This window comes from Triturus cristatus, chromosome 8 (assembly GCF_964204655.1).
Source record: "Triturus cristatus chromosome 8, aTriCri1.1, whole genome shotgun sequence".
Taxonomy (NCBI): Eukaryota; Metazoa; Chordata; class Amphibia; order Caudata; family Salamandridae; genus Triturus; species Triturus cristatus.
This window is the reverse complement of record NC_140591.1, coordinates 1,072,306,738-1,072,326,768: the sequence shown is the minus strand read 5'-3', so window position 1 is coordinate 1,072,326,768 and position 20,031 is coordinate 1,072,306,738. Positions and strand designations below refer to the sequence as shown.

The following is a 20,031-nucleotide window of genomic DNA, read 5'->3' as shown; positions in this document are numbered from 1 at the left end:
CAAAACCTGGTAAACTTGATTACCCACGGTTGTTAAACATCACCACCTTGAGCAGGAGTAAATTCCCATATTATATGTACTAAGCTGCTGTACCTCAAGGTTGGAAACTCCCCACTCCACGCATGGTGAAGTTGATGAACTCAATTTACCACACTGGACCGCTGCAACATAAAACGTGTGTAGCATTGCATGAAAACGAAAGCATGCAACTACCCAAGCCCAGCCGGAGGCAATAAGTGTACGATGTCTAGCGTGGACTGGGACCTTCTTGATTAGGGGGAGAGGAATATTAGCTGAGCTGGTGCCGGGACTGCAACCTAACCCCGCTATACCACGGCCGGGGTCCGGACCAGAGGCCACCTAAAACAGATTTTCCCAGGCATATTCAATGGCAAATAGGGGGGGACAGCCCCGCAAGGTTTCCCGCACTTGACAATGAAAGCGTACCCGCATATGACTACATCACTGCCCCCACTCCAAGGCAGCAACACTGTCCCTGCACCGTGACTCCCCGTCATCTCCAAAGCCTCGTTGGTGATGTCGCCTGACCTAAAAGCAGCTCCTCCAGTACCTAAAGAAATTCACGCAAGCAACCTCCTGGCACGAGGGTGTGCGCTCCTCCGAGCACCGCATCCTTCTTCGCCCCGGCCAGAAGTCAGGATTCAAGGACAAGCCGGGCGCAAGTGAGCTCCAGCTCGCTATGCCCTGAGACTGTCAGCTCCGCGAGGCAGGCCCCACACGCTATCCTGGGTGGTGTGAAAGTGGCGCCGAACAAAACACGGCTTCTTTCATTTACTAGCTTCCCTGTGAAATGGATCCCAAAAAAAAAAGAAGCCCGCGAGTGGTGCGCGCGCGCCACAGCGAGTCATGTGGTTTCAATTATCGTGACCGTGTCTGGGCACGATAAGTGAATCCACATGACAGCCGGTGCGCGTAACAGACACCAATAGGCCGTGGGCGGAGCTGCGCCTTTGGCCAACTGCGTGCTCTCTTTGTAAAAAACACGTACGCAAAGCCCAAAAGCGTGCCTCAAAAGGAAAAGCACATGCTCGTGCGATTCCAAGACCCGTTTTCAAACCCCCTACAAAATGTCTCGCGCTGCGCGAGCAGTGCTTTACACTGCAACGCTAGGTGCGAGACCTAAAAATGACAAAATAATGATGTAATACTATTACAAAATGTGCTGCATTATGCCGCATAATTTGCCTTTTCTTCCAGCATAATCTACTCAATTCTGCCGCATATTTTGTCCCTCTCCTGTCGCGTAGTGACAGCAGCCTTGATTTTAAGGCATGGACAATGTGGGTAATTGCCCAGTGCTCCTACCTTCCAAGGGCCCATTGGGAATGTGCACTTTCCCGCTATTAAGCTTCTGTCTATTCTATTTCTCTATCTAAACCTCTCTCCCTCTCTGCCTACATCTGCCTCTGACTCGTCTCTCTATCCAGCGTCATTTAAATGATTTTTGGGGTCCCACGCATACATATTTAAACTTTTTTTGTAACCCTGTTAGAGTTTAACATATCATTTAGAATTACTGGGCAACGGCGGGCTTGTATCATCAAGAAATGGGCAATAAAATGGAAAACTATTCTGTACATGGTCCCAAAACGGGTCATGCACGGGGCCCTCAAAATCTTTAAAATGACACTGGGTTTCACAGGAGCCGGAATAATCACTCACAGAACAAGGTTTCCGGTGCTTCAAAGCGAAAACCATTCTTTAATCGCCACCTATATTGAATTAATTCCTACTTATCAATCAATTCAAACTCATTGTCCAATACCGGTTTCTAAAACACGTCCCTATTCATAAAGCCAATTCCGTGCTCTTTAATTCAAAATTCAAATTTAAATGATGACAACATATTGAATTAATAATCCCAGCCGTCAGGGAGCAATCCGTTTCATTTTCAGTTTTCAATTCCTTTCCACAGTCAAATGCCCCCATCTGCTGGTGTTTTAGTGAAACAACAATTTTATATTTTCTTTCCCCATTCAGGAACCAATGATTCATTCATTATAGGCACAGTTTTAATGATTTCAGTTGGCTCTCTTATTAAAATGTCAAGTATACATTTTAAAACCAGGTTATACCAAAATAATGATAACCCCAATTTATGTATTCGGCCCGTTGATATGTAGCTTGGAAGCTACTGAGGCATGTTGCTTCCTTCTCTCTGAATAAAAGTTCTCTATCCCTCAAAACTTTTTCTAGGGGCACATTGTATTGCACGGTATTATGTTGCAGCATAGCACCTACTTCACTTATGTGGGGCGGTGTAGCGCTTGCCTACATGAGTAGCATATTACAAAATAAGCAGGGGGTAGTGGTGGCATAGGAAGTCGCACCTCAGAACAAAAATAATTAGATGTGGGTAATGTAGTGCTATTCAAGGTTCTATGAAACATAAGTATTGGTGCCAATCAAGGTAATAGAACACCCTACTTACTACCTTGGGTGTTGGTGCACGAACATACAGCCAGATCCCTGTGCTAAAGCTCAGTTTGACAATTGTACCTCGACACTCCTAATATTTATCTCTTCATTCTTACTTTTATCCAAAGCATCAATTCCTCATACATTTTAGGTAGCTCTAATCACAGGAGACATCAATTATTGTACTCAGATTTACTTAAATGTATTAGTTTATACATAGCCTCGTATATACATGCATTTGTTGTAAACATTTGAACATGGTGAAACAGCACAGCCTGGTGATGAAGAAAAACAACAACCGACACGTGTTTCGTTACATATGTAACTTTTTCGAGGCTTTGAATAATAGTAATTGTATGTTTATAAGTATATATATAACAACTGTTAAATGCATACAATCAGCCCAGTACCGATTTTTAAAAGTGGGTGCTTGTTCATTATTTTGAAAGTGAGGAAGAAGGCCCAAAGGAGAAAAAAAGAGACCTCAAGGTGACGTGAGAAAGCGGTTCATAAATCGTGAAAATTGTGACACGTGTTTAGAGAAAGACATAGCATATATGCATGCAGAGCAGAGAAAGAAAAGACCAAAAATTAGGTACTGTCCCTAGTTATAGGAGTGAGCACATGATGTGCATTCTAATAGGAAAAAAGCGACTGGAGAAAGTCACTGCTATAGATCATGCCTAGTCTTGTCAGAAAGAAGGAGTTCTAGTCTTGAACGAGGTAGAGGTGTAGATCTTCCAAACAATAGGCCTGCCCTGGTGGAAAAGTGCCTGGTTTGTGCATCTTCGAGAGTAAATATAGACAAGGTGCCCTTGGTAGTGGGGTGAATAGGTATTTATACTCCACATCTGTGATAAGGCCTTGTTGTCTCTAAAATGTCAGTATTTGCTCAATATGTTTGGTGATTGATTTAATAGGGTTGCTCGGAATTTTAATACAACAAATGCATGTATATATGAGGCTATGTACAAACTGTTAACTTTAAGTAAATCAGAGTACAATAGATGTCTCCTGTGATTCTTGCTACCTAAAATGTATGAGGAATTGATGCTTTGAATAAAAGTAAGAATGAAGAGATAAATATTAGGAGTGCCGAGGTACAATTGTAAAAATGAGAAGCATGTTACACCATATAGGGTGGGTGGTTTGAAGGATGTTTTTGTTTTGAACCTATGTGGAAAGTGTTTCAATGCTGTGCGTGATGACCACCAGTTATTGAGTTAGGGGACACTGCGCATATGATATAGTCTGCCAGCTACTCACTGCACTGGGAAGTCCAATCTGAGATTTTGTGAATAGTTGTAGTCCTGAGCTGATATAGCTGGAGGCAGTGCTTAATTTGAGCCGGTGCTTTCCCGTGCTCAGCACCCCCACTGAATTAGTTTCTGGTGCTCGGCACTGGCACCTAATTGTCAATGCAAAACCAAAGGGGATGATGGACTGTTAGAAATTGGATTTTTGGCTGGCTAAGGCGTGCGCCAAAGCCAGGCAGAAACCACCACTCTAGTCAGGGCAAGGAAGTTACACGCCAAAGATAACCTCTGCTCACCCCCTTGGTAGCTTGGCACGAGCAGTCAGGCTTATCCCGGAGGCAATGTGTAAAGCATTTGCGCATGCACACAGCAACACATCCCAGGCCCACCACAAAAGAAACTCCACACAAGGTTATATATAAAAATAGCCTTTGTATTATCATAACACATTAGAATAGTAAGCACATTTAGTACAGGGTGCCACCTGGCACTAGGTCATATTTACAAGAGATTATTTACACCTGACTGGGCCCACTGGACCACTGTCAGTACCATCACAAAGTGAACTTAGTAAAGGTAGAACTTATCATGAACATAGAACACAACCAGTGACTACTGGTAATCACTGTACTTAGCATCGGCCTGTAACATAAACCCCATTATGCACAGTATCACATTAGGCGCCAAACGCATTGTACGCCAACCTCATCAGCATAACCACATTATACAATTCCCTCATAAGTCTAAACACATTAGACCCTAACCTCCTAAACATAATTACATTAGGGAATAACTCTCACTAGCATAAACCGTCATCTGCGAACCAACCTCATAATCATCAAACACATTTAGAGGCATCAACACAGGTGCGTAAATCATTCTACAGAAATCACATTTCCTAGCACCACACTCACATTAGCCCATATCACCTTAGGGCCTGGCACCCTATAAATCTAACGATCCCCCTGGCCAACTGGCCATCCAAAAAGGGGGCCCAAATGCCCTATGTCTCAAGAGTCAGGGCGCGCTACCAGAGCAGCGAAAGTCAAAGTGCGCCATTGCGCAAACCTAAACGTTGCAGCTGGCACTAAGTGCTGCGCAGCTGTGCAGGAAAAGATGGGGGCGAAGGAGTGCGTCTCACTCCTGAGTCCAGGGCATGTCCCCTAAAATAAAGACCTAAACGGTGCAGCTGCCAACTACTTGCTGGGCAGCTGGAACTATTAAAGTGCGGAATGGGCTCTCAGTGGCCCTTACATCAAAGGTGCCCCCTTTGTTGGAGCCACACGGGGCTCTGTAACTAAATAATGCAAAACGTTGGAGCTACACGGGGCTCGGTAAATAGATAATGCCACCAAGTATGGTAGCTGACTCCTGCAAAGTGTGGCAGCTGGAGAACAATGGCCAATATGGGGCGGCACGGGCCCTCGGGACCCCCACTGGGGCCCTTTAAACAAAGATGGCCCACGTTGGAGCGCAGTAGCGCTCAAAACAAACATAGCCTAACTGGTGGAGCCACCTAGGCTCTATAAACAACAACATGCCCCCTTATCGTTGGAGCGACTCACTGCAAGACGGGGCCGCTCAAAAATGGGGATATGGCCCTGTGCCTCGACCGGCACCACCCCGCCCCCTCGAGCCCTCACTCACCGGCTCTGGGGGCAGGACTCCGAATCAGCTTCTTCTTCGCCCGGGCCCCGCTCTTCAAATTCTGGCGAGACTCTCCTCACTCGCGGTGGGGGCAGGCACCGGCAATGTGCCTCGAGCCCCCTCTGCCTCTCATCTGGACCCGTGGGTGTCTGCGGGGCTCTCCCCCAGTCATGGGAGCCCCGCACAAGTCGGCACCAGGCATCACCCGGTCCCCTCTATTCGGGACCGGGACTTACAGAGTGGAGCCTAGCGAGGCTCCAGGCTGCCGCCTCCGTCTTCCAGTCCTGCCGCGGCTCCACCCACGTCACAGGCAGACTTGCCTGACTCTCGGGGCAGCCACGGCGGGACTGCAGCGGCAATGTCGGCGGTGGGCAAATGAGGGGAAGGCTCTCTCGGTACAAAAAAAATCGGCAGTAGGGTGGGCACCCACCTTAATTTCGGCAAAGTCGCGGCGTGGGCACCCGTGCATAAAAATAATCACCTAAGCGGGGTGGGCACCCGTAATTAAAAATAAGCGGCAAAGTCGCGGGGTGGGCACCCGCGCATATAAATGAAAGCAAAGTCGCGGGGTGGGCACCCGCGCAAACAAATAATCAAATAAGAGGGGTGGGCACCCGTAAAGCTCAGAAGGAGGGGAGGGGAATCCCTATGAGAGGGGTTCCCTCACCAGGGGCTGCAGCACAGCGCTGCGCAGCCCCCAGGCTCTCACTCGCTGGGGGAAAATCCAAGGAATTAAGCAAAGCGCTCACAGGGCGCTAGGGCAGCCTAAAATCCATAAGGCTAGTAAAAGGAAGCAAGAAGTCCATCAAGCATCCAGGGGCAGGGCTGGGCCCAGGGAGGCAAGCCTTCCCCTGAACCCCAGCATCAGCACGCCCCTGGTAGATTCAAGTCCAGAAAAAGAACATTTTCATGGGGTTACAGCCCCTTCTTTTATATAGCCTTTTCCTTTGTTCTGCAACTGTAGGGCAAGGGGAGAACCAGATATAACTGGTTCAGGAGCACTTTGTTTTGCTAAGCTCCCCTCTCTATTCACAGGACAGGCCAGGGACATCAGACGCACCACAGGAGGTGGAGCCAGCATTGTGAAGGGAAGGCCCAGCCCCATTCAGGTCCCAGGTGCAACTCCTCCCTCCCATCTACAGGCAGATCTCTCCATTCACCACCGGGCAGACTCACCCTGGCTCCTGGAATTCCTCAGCCCGCTGAGGTCCTGTCAATCACAAGCCAGACAGGCAATTCACATCACACGGCACACAGACAGGCCAACTTCTAGAAGTGGCACTTCTCCATCAGTCACAATAAATCTGCGCACACCATTGCGCAGCATTTATTCTCACGAGTTCGCACATACCAAACTCACCCCTGCACTCCTCTCACATCAGTAACTACCATGGACACACATATCCCCCATGCATTCCTATGGGAGGGCAGGCCAGTCTCACTAAATGTAACACAGAGCGCACGCACTTTACACTGGGACACAGTGCTAAAGTGCCTATAGGCCTAAAACTACTAACTCTACATAGGGAAAAAGGCCAGGATAAATGCAAGATGTTTAGGGGGGAACCTGCCAAAAGGGCCAGGTCCAACATGGACGGAGTGTTGAACATTGCAAGCACTCACTCCCACTCAACTGACCTGGGTTTAATCCATCATCATTCTTTAGCTCACTCTGCCAGCCCAGTTCAGACATGGCCATATGCAAATCAGTCTGACCCTGTGCCTCATGGGAACAGTCCAGCCAGAACTGCCAAGCCATGTCTTCCCTGGACCGGCAACAAGTATCCTGGGACCGGTTTTGGGTTCATCACCCTCATCAGCCAGGCTATCTTGAATACAGTGGCAAAGTGAGCAAGGGACCCACGTCTGGGCATACCCTGCCAACTTAGGGCGAACAAAGCAAAACCAAAGGGGTTGATGGAGTGTTGAACATTGCAAGCACTCACCCCCAGTCAACTGATCTGGGTTTAATCCATCATCATTCTTTAGCTCGCTCTGCCACCCCAGTTCAGACATGGCCATATGCAAATCAGTCTGACCCTGTGCTTCATGGGAACAGTCCAGCCCGAACTGCCAAGTGATGTCTTTGGTTGGTTTTGCTTTGTTCACCCTAAGTTGGCAGGGTATGCCCAGACGTGGGTCCCTTGCTCACTTTGCCACTGGATTCAAGCTAGCCTGGCTGATGACGGCTTATAAGTCAGAAACCGGTCCCAGGATGCTTGTTTCCAGTCCAAGGAAGACATGGCTTTACATTTGTCCATGTCTGAAATGGGTTGGCGGAGTGAGCTAAAGAATGATGATGGATTAAACCCAGATCAGTTGACTTGGGGTGAGTGCCTGCAATGTTCAACATTCCGTCCATCATCCCCTTTGGTCTTGCTTTGTTCGCCCTAAGTTGGCAGGGTATGCCAGACGTAGGTCCCTTGCTCACTCTGCCACTGGATTCAAGCTAGCCTGGCTGATTAGCCAGAAACCAGTCCCAGGATGCTTGTTTCCGGTCCAGGGAAGACATGGCTTGGCAGTTCGGGCTGGACTGTTCCCATGAGGCACAGGGTCAGACTGATTTGTATATGGCCATGTCTGAACTGGGGTGGCGGAGTGAGCTAAAGAATGATGATGGATTAAACCCAGATCAGTTGACTGGGGGTGAGTGTTTGCAGTGTTCAACCCTCCGTCCATCATCCCCTTTGGTCTTGCTTTGTTCGTCCTAAGTTGGCAGGGTATGCCCAGACGTGGGTCTCTTGCTCACTTTGCCACTAGATTCAAGCTAGCCTGGCTGATGACGGCTGATTAACCAGAAACCAGTCCCAGGATGCTCTTGGGTGCTTTGAAAGCTAATGGGAGTGAGTTCCAGAGCCTGGCAGCTTGTACTGACAAAGAACCCTAGGAAATCTAGCCTTCTCAATCCTGAGACAGGGGCTCTCAGTCGGCCATAAAATCCACAGACTGAGAACTCTTTGGTCGTGGGACCTATGACTTCAGACCTTGCTTCATTTGTGTATGGTGGAGCCTGAGCCTTGTGAGGCCTTAACGTTCATAGATCTCAAACCCCCATGCTTCCTCAGACCATAAGATTTTGGCTTAATTCAACCTTATGAGTGCCATCCATCATCTGCCATCGAGTCCTCTGAATTCCATACATTCTTCTACAGACCTACAGATCCGCAGTGAATCCACATTTTGACATTGTCTAATGCCGGAGCATTCTGCGACATTCAGCCCCCTGGTGCCAAAGCTTCTCAGACCTTAGACCCTCCATAGCAGAGTTATCCAACAAGCTCAAAATCTTTGATGCTGATGTATACTCAGCTGAGCATGAACCCCACTCTCAACAGATTGAGAAGGTTTATATAAAGCAGTGGTGTAATCTTCCATACACGACTATTTTAACCCAAACAAGAACAGTGAGCCTGTGTGCAAAGATAAAATGGGCATGCCTAATGTAGGTTTAGAGAGGCTGATGCTTCTCTTAATTTATTAGGTTCAAGATGAGATTATCTCCGCCAAGCTCTTGTAATAAAAAAGGGTCACCCTCACCTGTTAAAGTGGCATGCTTTAACATGGGGTCTCACTTCACCATGATCGCCAGGCTGGTTCCTACCCACAGCTCTGTATGGATGGTGTTTATGTGGTACACTAGTCACAGAGTGAGACTTAACTCTGTTCAGTGTGTATGTATTTTCTACTTTTCACAAAATAGGAATTGGGTGTGCAACCATGTTAAATAAGTTACCACTGAACTTTATCAGTTACATTCAATTCAAAGGACAAAAACTAGCCCTTGGATCAGGTCAACATTTTTCTTCCTTTTTCCCCAGTGTCCTCACAGGTCATGGAATTCATCTGGCTTGTCCCTTGCTGTTTTACCTATTAGCTTCCTCCATAAGTTAAGAGTGAAGCTCTGGAAAAAATAGAACAACAGAAATGTATAAAGTCCACTATATCTCTATGGTGTGTGCCATATATGCTGGAGCTTTTTTTCCTACAGCCCCCCTATCACAGTCAGGGCAACCCACACGTGTTGCTCAAAGCCTGACATACCTTGCATTGCAACATAAACTGCAAGTAATGCTCACATTTATAATCTCCAAGCTTGACTATGCCAACAGCCTATACCTTGGCACATCCACATTCATTGTATGAAAATACAACCCACGCAAAATGCTGACACAGTCCAAGACTGTCGCAGAGAGGTAATGTGCATTAGAAACTCGGGATTTAACAACACAGAAAATACATGATAAATCATCTTCAACTCACTTTATTCGGCTTTTGCAAAAAAACATAAAAGTCAAATACACAAAATAAAACACATAAAAACCGGAGGTTAAAAAGCTCTATCACATGGCATCAGATACTACATACAAGAATTAAATATACTATTATAATGTATATGTATGACATATGTTAAAAAAAGAGATAAATACATTAGACTAAGTACAAAATAACAATCACTTCCAAGATCACGTGATAAATCAAAGTCCAACCAATACTTTTTCTTCAAAATGGAAAAGTACTTCAATGATCATTAAAACTCTGAATTAAAACCAGATCGTTTTGCTTTTCTATGAAATCCTAATTACAGGTAATGGTGGAAAGTTAGGTAGCAAAGCTCCGCAGTGACAGTAAATGTTAGGGAATGGGCATGACATCCGTAGATCTCCTTTGGCGTGTGAACCCGTTTTTTGGGAGGTATTCAACACACATAGCACCAGTGCATTTTTTTCTTTCAATACTGACAAACTATGCAGCAATCGAGACCCCGTGTCTGCAGCTAATTGCTTTCTCCTAATCGAAGCTATGGTCCAGCGATCTTCATGCAAAGCATGAAGGTCATCTCTCGACAATGGGACGCCAACATTTAAAGATGACTTCCAAGGTCATTTTGAGTAACTCCAAGATAACAGGCGCATCTGCTGAAGAGCATTCTTAAAGAAGAGGGAAATGATCAGAAGAAATGCCCCAGTTAGCAGGCCCGGGTATTATAAAGGGCAGCCAGCTGCAGCTGAAATCACCAGCCTATAGCTACAAGGCACTCCACCTCGGCCCAGCTGTGCACTGGGGAAAATATACATCATATTTCTTGATACAAATGTGTTGAGAAAGAACACTCGAGCAGAGCATATAATCATCACTGGGCAGAGTGAACAAAAGAAATAAAAAAATAACAGAGTGCCTAAACGTATGGTTTATATAATAAATAACAAGGTCACGCTCACGGGGGTTTGGACAATGTTACCCTGTTTTTTACACTTTTAAATATTCTTAATGCACAACATTTGGTATATAACAATTGCTTAGTGACAATGATAATGAATCAAAATCAATCAAATAGTCATTATACATTATAGGGCTGAGTCGGAAACATCAAACAAACAAATTGTATTATATTGTAATTGCATTCATATAGCACTTACTACCCCCGACGAGGAGTCGAAGTGCTTTTTCGGCGAGTAGCATGCTACTTCTGAACCCATAAAGGATTAGTGTTGAATTAGTATATTGAAATATGAAAGTAATTTGAGTGGTGGATATGTTAGTCAGTTATTTGGATTCAGAAGGATAGCAGAAGGATACAAGAGGGAAAAAGGGTTGTATTTATATAGCGCTTGTTACCCCTGATGGGGCGTTAAAGCGCTTTTTTGGCAAGTAGCATGCTACTCCAGAACCCATAAAGGATTAGTGGTGAATTAGTATAGTGAAATATGAAAGTAATTTGAGTGGTGGATATAAGTCAGTTATTTGGATTGAGGATAGTGGAGGGATAGAAGAGGGTTAAAGTGAACATAATTAATATGTTATCTTTTTATATAACCATTAAATGTCTCATGGTATACATGATATTTTCCTTGCCACTAAGTAATTGTTTGATACGACAAAAACATTGTAGCTACTATCATATACACCCAGGTTCCGAGGAATACAGGGTTCCCCCATTACGGTTCAAAGTTTGGTAAAGCCACGAGCAGCAAGGTTCCAAAAATGTGAGAATCAGAGAACATCAGGTGTACACACTTAATCGTCTCTTCTGGGAATGAATAATTGTTGCATAAACACTCTGAATCTACTGTCAACAAAACAGCTCTCTACAGTAACGTTGTGCGTATTTGAGAATCTACAAATGGACCTTCTTTGTCTCCGAAATATTTTAAAACACATGAAAAAACCAACAATGTCGTTCATCCTCAAACACAACACCAAATTACCAGTCCTTTGAAATCGGTTTAATTTGAAAATAATTGAATAAAGTAGTAAAGAGAAAGCTTACATTTGTTTCACGTTATCCGAAGTCAGGCCTTTTTCTGTCATACGATCCTGGTGTGCTTGAATAACCAGCATTTTAGCATAGGTGTCCTAAAAAAATCAAAAACACATTTCTTTTGATTACTTGTACTCATACAACTTTATGAACAAACTGTTTAGGAGAAAAAGTGCCTGCTGAAGTCCAATAACGAATACATTTACATTTCTCTTAGGTGAGTTAACACTTAAGGGCCTGACCAGATGCTAGACCCTGCACCCTGAGCCAGCTGGCTGCAGCAATGTTGTGGGATGGGAAAGTCCCCTGCATGGAAAAAGACATGTATCCCTGCCCTGAGTGCCCAACTGTACTGTTGTTTCGATCAGTAATGTTGATCTTTGTTGTCAGGGGCAAACAAGGATCATGCATGTGCGCCACGCCGTAGGCCTGTCCTCCAGATTACAGTCTTGTTGGACAGGAGGGGGGCCCAAAGTGCTATCCTCATAGTGGTGGAAGGCTACTGCCTTCACGAAGAGTTAAACAGCAAAGTGCTGTGGTGGCAGCATACCATGTAGTGATTAATAGGAGTGAACAGGTCCTTTTTAGGTCTCGGCTAGCGAAGGCTGCGCTTGCGCAGTCTCGCTCGCGAGATATAATGACTTGGAGAAGAGGGGCTTGAACCCGCCCCTCTTCTCCATTGGCTGGCCTCTTGAATGCTGGCCAGCCATTGGAGAAGAGGTTCGTCACTCCTTACAGGCCCCGTCCTTTTCGGATTCGGGGGCGTGTTTTTTGCAACTTTTTTAATTATCTCCTCCAGCCGATGGCAAGAGGAGAGAAAAGAAAAACACGCCCCCGAATTCGAAACCGCCGCTGCCTTTCTCCGAGGCATTTCTGCTTTGCCTCGGAGAAAGGCAGTGGTGTGCTTGCCTTTTGCTCTGCCTTGTTTGGGTTTTCACATTAACATGGCCGCCGGAGCCATAAAACTCAGTTGCCCACGTGCGTTTCCCCTCTCTCGTTTTCTCTTCCCTTTCTTTCGCTCCCTTCTCGCTCCGTCATCTCCTTTTCAGTGCGCTCTCTTCAGACTTCTCAAGCCTCTTGTCCCGGAACCAGTTCGCTCCCCAGTTATGCACCGCTGCCTCGCGGTGGCATCTGTCGCTGGCGCGGTGTCGGCTGTGAGCCAAGGGAGCGTCACTGTCATCTCGAACCAAGTCATGCGGGTGATATCAGGAATGTGTCTATGCATGTGCTGTGTCTATTTGTGTGGCTGTTTCTGCAGTAGTTTGTGTGTCTGCCTCCGTGGTGGCTGCTTCTTCCTGTTTGGTTACCGTGTGCGCGATTGCTGGGTTTGAAACTGCCTGAGTAGTATGTGTTTTTTTTTATTTAGAGAAGCTTGTGTGCTCGTGTATGCCCCTTGCCCCGCCCCCCTCCCCGGAATCTCGCTGATATCCTCGCGGCTCCACAGTGTTGACCCCCGGGGTTCGGCTCTCAGCCATGCGTGGAAGGGCGCAGGCCCTCCCGGACACGCTCTTGTTATCTAGCGGGCCCGGCCGCCTTTGTGTGGATTCGAGGGAGGTGGAGTCACCCATGTGTGCACAGCGCCTGAGAGGAACGGCACAGTGATCCACGGAGTGTCAGGGGCCAAACGCAGCCACCCCCAATCTCTAAGGGTCCCTTTCAGCCCCAGACATCTGAATATTTGTGACGTGGGAGTCTCAGCACCCCCATCACATCTTGCGGTGGGGGAGGGGGGTATTTTGAGTTACGCCAGCGCTGCTAAGTGCTGTGTGGAAGGTTGCTTTAATACAACAGCTGCCAGCTCTTAATTCGCAACCATTGGCATACTAGAATCCGCCTTGCGTACAACCACCCCAACAAGCATACCAACACATGGGGGGCTTTGTGTAAATAGCGCCAAGGGCAAAACCAAATTTGGCACCACCACCAGCGCCTTCCGTAAAAAAAATTCCTAGCACCGCCTGTTTCAGCTCTGTTTGTTTTGAGTCCGAGAGTGTCATACATCCTACATACCCCCACGAGTCTTTAAAGCAAAGATTACCCCCCCCTCCCCCAGTGCTTTAAGACCCTCATGGGTGAGTAGTAGCGCTTTACAAGCCCCTGACTGATTGATAAGTTGGTTAAAAGCTAGGGTTGAATACGACACTGGCAGTTCATGCAGAAGAACAGTGTTTAGAGGCTGCTGTGTGTGGCCTGTGTGCAGAGAGCTGCACGCGCCCTTTGCTGTGTGTCTCAGGTGCACCCTCGTGTCACCAGGAGCGACCATATCCGCCGACATTGTTCCTTTCCTAAAACAAAACACCCCGAGCCTGGTTAGGGTGGTTTTATCCCCACAGTTCCGCAGTCTCCCGTTCACTCCCGAGACCTGCGTCACACATGTTCACGAGTCTATCTTCCTTTTATGTTTTAACGACCATCTGAAGTTCTGCCTCTTGGGAGCCTCACAACTTTGGGCTCGGTGGCTAACAGGACACACACACAGACCGCCCTTCCCCACCTCCCACCGCTTCCTTCTTGCAGAGGGCCTGTCTCTCCTGGTCTTGCACGGGCAAGGCTACAGAAGTATTCACGGGGAGTGGTGTCCCCAAACTTGAAGCCCCACCCCCCTCACTCAGGGGCTCTCAGGCCAGGCTACTGTGCTGAGGGGGCCACCCGCACTGCGGGGGGCCTTAGTTATGCCACTCTTCCTGGGTAAGATCCAGTACTTCAATCTGAAACGGCATCAGATATAGCGCCCAGAAGAAGCGGGTGAACATGCCACTTCTCGGATCCCCCACTCCCAGTTTTATACCAGTGAGTGGCTTAAGGAGAAAACCTTTGTGCGTGAGTGGTTGGTTCTAAGCATTCAAGATGCCACAACAGTAACATAAGCCCGCCTTTCAACAGTCAAGAGTTTAAAGATTTCTTGGAGTATTTGAATATAAAGCATCAGAAGAGCACACCTTTGCGGCCTCAGGCCAATGGACTTGTTGAGCGTTTTATGAGTATGCTAAAGAAAGAGGTGTAGTGCACTATCCTTGAGAAGCTTAATTTGAAAACTGTGTTGAATTCCGCCTTGAGAGCTTATCATTCAACACCTAACTCGACTACAGGGGAAAGCCTTTTGACATTGAAGTTTATGAGAGCAATGAAAACCAGGTTACCTAAATGGACCAATCAGAGAAAGAAAGATGAGAAAGCAACTCATGAGAAGGACTTGGTTAACAAACAAAAGATGGAAGCATGTGATGACCAAAGACCACATGCAAAAAACATCATCTTTAACAAAGGAGACCGAGTGCTCGCACTACAGATGCGGAGAAGAAAATCTGATGCTCCATTTGATGCAGAACCTTTTCAAGTGGTGTCTACCAAGGGACATATGGTGACTGCTCAGCTCCCTGGGAAGTGTATTACCAGAGACTCTTCTCATTTTAGGCACTTGACTAATAGTTCATCAGATCTAACTATTCAAGGAGAGACTGGGTCTGAAACATCGGTGACTGCTGTTGCCTCTACCCTGTTGACACAGATCCTGCACATTGGTGATGACAGTTCCCAGATCAGGTCTAACAATTAAAGCACCAAAAAGATTGATTGAAGAGATTTATTTGTTTACGTCTTTCTCTATAAATATATTTTGTAAAAATATTTAAATTTTTATTTAACAGAGGGGGAGATATAGTGTCTTGCGAATCAGAAATGATTTAACACTTTTGGCTCCTGATGGACTCTGTAGCACTGTGACGTAGGTGTTAGAGTGGAATGCAATGAAGACTGGTTTAGAAGGTTCAGTTCGCAGTTACACACAAACGAATAAATAAATGTAATACTAAGCTCTGTGTGTGGCATAGTCATTAGCAGGTACCAAAAGCATCCAGGAGCTGGTACAAATAATTCTGAACTCTGATTCGAAAAGCAGAGTTTTTAAGAGCTTTATTAACCCCTCCAAAGCACAGGCCCATTCTTATCTCCTGTAGCCGATCTTTCTACCATTTTGCCCCAGTGCCCTGGAGTCGTCTTCCTTCTAATATAAACTTTGGGGACATTTGGAAGGGGCCATCAAAGGAGGATCACTGGGAGTCAAGCATCTGTAAGGGATTTAGCTTCAACACAGGCAACCCATAATTGGGCCTGACTAAATAAATTGCTTTATGGGATCAGAACCAAAATCTCATAATTTACCCTATTTGCAAATGAGAGCCGGTGCACACTACAAAGTATTGGCCAATGTGCACCGGGCACAGCTCTGGCCGTAGAATTTTGGAACCTCCATGAGCTATTCATGCCTTTCTAAGGAACGCCTACAAAAAGAGAGGAACAATAATGTAGTCTGGTCCCAATATCAGCTTTTCCAAGGGTAGTTCTTTTGTTTTCGTATAAGAGCTGTCCTAATTTTTCTAACACACGAATATGAAAAGCACATGGCCTAGTGAAAGAATCTGCCTGGTCTTCCATGGAGAGTTGGTTATCTAAGAACACCCCTAGATGTCCTTTTTCACAAGGTCAACCATTTGACCTCCAACGAAAATGGTCTCATAAGTAGTGAATAACTTGTATACAAATGCCTTAGAGCCTATAGGTAACAATTCAGTTTTACTGGAACTGAGAGCTAACCATCTGTGCTTCATCCACTTATGAATGTCTCCAGTCACATCAGTTAGAATTTCCAAGTCCTGTTTCTGGTTTGCACTCAAAGGTATACTCAGTTGAGTGTTACTGACAAATATAAGAAGCCAATAAATCATGCAATGGCTTCATGCAGAAGTTAAATAATACAGGGGAGAGCCCCACAGGACTCCACAATATACCAGAGAGACTGAGGGTGCTTTGTTGTTTCCCCTAACCTGGAAATAACGATCAGAGAAAACACTAGTGTAACAAAACTTGAGGTGGGCCCCTGCAAACAACATTGAGGGGCCAGGGTACTGTGCTGAGGGGGCCCTCCTGGTGCCTGGGGCCCACCGCACCACAGGGGCTGCAGGGGCCCATGTTACACCACTGAGAGGAAAATGCCACAAACCACTCAAGAGAGACAGAGGAGACTTCAGCTATTCAGGGAAGGAAGTGTGGGATGGTGCATGGTATCGAAAGAAGCCGAGAGGTCCAGAAGCATTTGTATTGTGTCCGGACCCTCATCTGTTACCTCAAAAAGCCTTTGCCTAATATCCAGCATAGCAGTCTGTGTACTCTTAAATGGCCTGAAGCCTGACTGAAATTCTCCCAGCAGATCATATTGCTCTAGCTCTAAAATGAACTGTTGGGTCATTACTTTCTCTAAGATCTTGACAAGAACAGGTTTTCCAGCCAAAACCTGTAGTTAACTGGGTCCAGTGGATCTAGAGTGGACTTTCTTAATAGTGGAGTCCCCAAGACTTTTTCAGGCAGGTTGACTGGTGGAAGATCATAATCTTCCACCAGTGAATTATTAATGATCTCAGTAATTACAAGCGCTAAGCTTGAAATTAGCTTCTCTACCAAGTAAGAGGGGCAAGGACATTAGTGATATTAATAGATCTAATAATTAGTTTAATGTCCTCTGGAGTCAGCTGGCCAAAGGGAGAGGGGTGGAATCAAGGAAAGTCCAGTTGAGGAGAAAAACAAAATTGGTTTGGTCAGTTGTCTCTTCTGGATAATCAATCTTTTTTTATCCATCTAATTTTCCGACACAGTGGACCTGAATAGTGGATGCCGAAAGTAAGTCTTGGGAGGAGTTGGACAACTCTAAAAGGGAAATGAACCCTAGAGACTATTAAAGATCCCAAGATCCTCCCTAGAACAATTCCTAATTATCTGTATTGAACACTGTAATATGTCCTCTTTGCTGTATCAATGCAATCTCTATGGAATGTTTATCACCAGCATGTATAGAGTGTTTTTCAAGTATGGAAAAATAAGTAAACCACAGTTCGGCAACAGCCAGAACTCCCAAATATTGGTCTTCCAGGAAAATGTGAAAATCCTGCCAATGGGCCACTGCCGAGCAGGCATTGATGTAACCCAAGCTCATAAAGCTATCCTGATGGGTTTCGTGCTCAAAAACAGATGTAAGATGGCCAATGGTTTGTCAAAGGGAACAGTGGCGGCAGTATGCTCAAGTAGGTTGAGTTAAGATGTCATCTTAAATTTGTGCCCCACAATGGTTCCCATCGTAAGATTGCCAGGGTGCTTGTGTGTCTGAAAGGTGTTGCCAGAAATGTGCTGAGCTCATTTGAGCCCTAACAGGGCAGACTGGCTCCAAATCTCATTGAGTCTACCATTATCTATTTTAATTTAAATTTCGACAAGTGCAGGCATACAACTTGGACTCACTTGATGGGGGACGAGAGACAGGGGAGGACCATGGTACCTTAATGAAGGATATAAAACATGGGGTTTTAAGACGATTGTAAATCAAGGGCCCCACTCAAAGCCCTTAACCTCAACTATTGAACAGGCGAGAGCAGAGGAAGTAGTGGAGTAATGTAGCTCAATGGAAAGGTTTTCCTTGGGGAGGTGGGGAGCGGCCTAGGGAAGGGAAATTGTATATTCTTGAATTTTAGCCATCCATGCTCTTAAATCATCATCCAATAAGTCATAGTGTTTAGGTAAGAAACTTAAAATTTACTATCCGTAATGTAAGTCTTACCAGAACACAGAAGGTAAAAAAAGAGATCTTAAAACAGATCTCAAGCAGCAGTCACACCAAAGAATGGGCAGAGTAACATGCCCTCAAAGGGATTGAAGAGGATCAAACGGATGCACACTTTAGGATGATTCCTTATGGGTCGGGTTACATTTCTGGTGATGCAATACCCACACGCCACCAAAGAATGCTGAAAAATGAAGTTCTTCTGCAAGACGACAGCCTACCAAATCTAGATCGCCCCAAGGCACCCTCATTATTGCCTGCTTTAAGGTAAAAATAGATGTAAACAAAAGAAAACGTTAATGTTCAAAATTACATGCGATACTATTAAAAAAAGGCCTAAAAAATATACGCTAGGACTTGAGTTAAATTGCTAAATTAACCAAGTCCAAAAATACGTGGGAAGGGGGTTCGGCTAGATCTAAGAATTCAAAACAGGTCGCAAGATATTTATAAAGGTTCAGAATTTGTAAGGAAACATTTTGGAGTATATTTGTTTGCAAAATATTCTTTTGCAGTTTATGATGTTGCATAAAACCATAAAAAGTTCAATACAGATGTATATATACATTTAAGTATGTGGTATTTCTATACCAGGAACCAAGTCAAAGAGCAAAGGACAGGTGTACAGTGATAGGGGAGATAGCAGGTTTGTGGATGGTTAATGCATTGTGATAGAGTGCCATATAACCCCTTCAGTGCCCGCCCCTTTCCCCGCCCTGTGCCGGCCGTTGCATTAGCGGGAGGGGTTTATGACGAGCTGGTCTCGTCATGGGCACAGCGCAACCGCGGCCCATGACGAGACCAGCTCGTCATGGGCATTGAAGAGGTTAACAAGATGAGTTTTCAACTCTTTCCTAAAACGGAGCAGCATTGGGGCAGTCCTGATGTATATGGTGGAATTTACTCCAGATACTGTGTGCACCGATGAAAAGGCCTGCTGGCTTGTTTTTTTTATTTTTCTCTGTATTTATATATGGAATGCCCCTGCTCACTTTCATGACATTGCCACAAGTCATTTTTCAATAACTTGCCCAAGTAAAAATTCTAACACTTAGCTGCGGTTGGGCTTTCATAGTGGTGACGTCTCTGTCTCAAAGCTCAGTATGGTGGAAAATGCGAAGGGAAGACAGAAAACTGCACGTTTGCTTGGACGGATTGATGTCTAAAGATTTCAAGCAATGTCCACATACGGGTCCTGTCCTTTCTGCAGGATTAACGGTGGCCCTTGCCAATTACAGATCTACTCCCAGGTTGATTCTTATTGAAGTACCTAAGGACTCCTTGCTGCAGTGCTTAATTTGAGCCGATGCTTTCTGGTGCTCGGCACCGGCACCTAAGTGTCAACACCATACTTAGAACAGTCTACCACATGGTGGCGCTGCTCATCTAATTTAGAGATGAGCAGAACAACGGTTGTCTATGACCACAATATACATTATAATTGCTAATATCTGCCTTCCCGGCCATGCCTTTAGCTTTGGGGACCTGGAATAATCTGAACTGCCGCATTTACATGCGGGAGAGATGGGTAGTAGTTTTGGCAGCGATGACAAGGGCGATGGGTGGTGCAAGCTGCAGTGGCCTGCTGGTCAGAGCCCTGGCACTTAATATTTTGCAAATTAAGCACTGCCTTGCTGACACCTACGTTGTTCAACTTTTACGTGGTCCATTTTTCTTTCCTTATCAAATCGTGTGGCTTTTCATTTCAGACATATGCAATAACACTCAATTTATTGTATGGCTTAAAGGCATTTCCACATTGACTGCTTGTAACTTGAGAAATTGTCTTAATTTAAAGTCTCTGACTAGATGAACTTTAACTC

At 45.6% G+C, this 20,031-nt stretch overlaps 1 protein-coding gene across 1 annotated transcript in view; it reads right to left on the bottom strand.

The window, feature by feature from the left end:
• Positions 1 to 20,031, bottom strand: part of MRPS9 (mitochondrial ribosomal protein S9) — a 356,063-nt gene that overhangs the window by 91,794 nt on the left and 244,238 nt on the right. Inside the window, exon 6 of the mRNA XM_085622604.1 lies at positions 11,611 to 11,696. Coding sequence (XP_085478730.1) covers positions 11,611 to 11,696 — 86 coding nt within the window. The remainder of the gene's footprint in view (positions 1 to 11,610; positions 11,697 to 20,031) is intronic.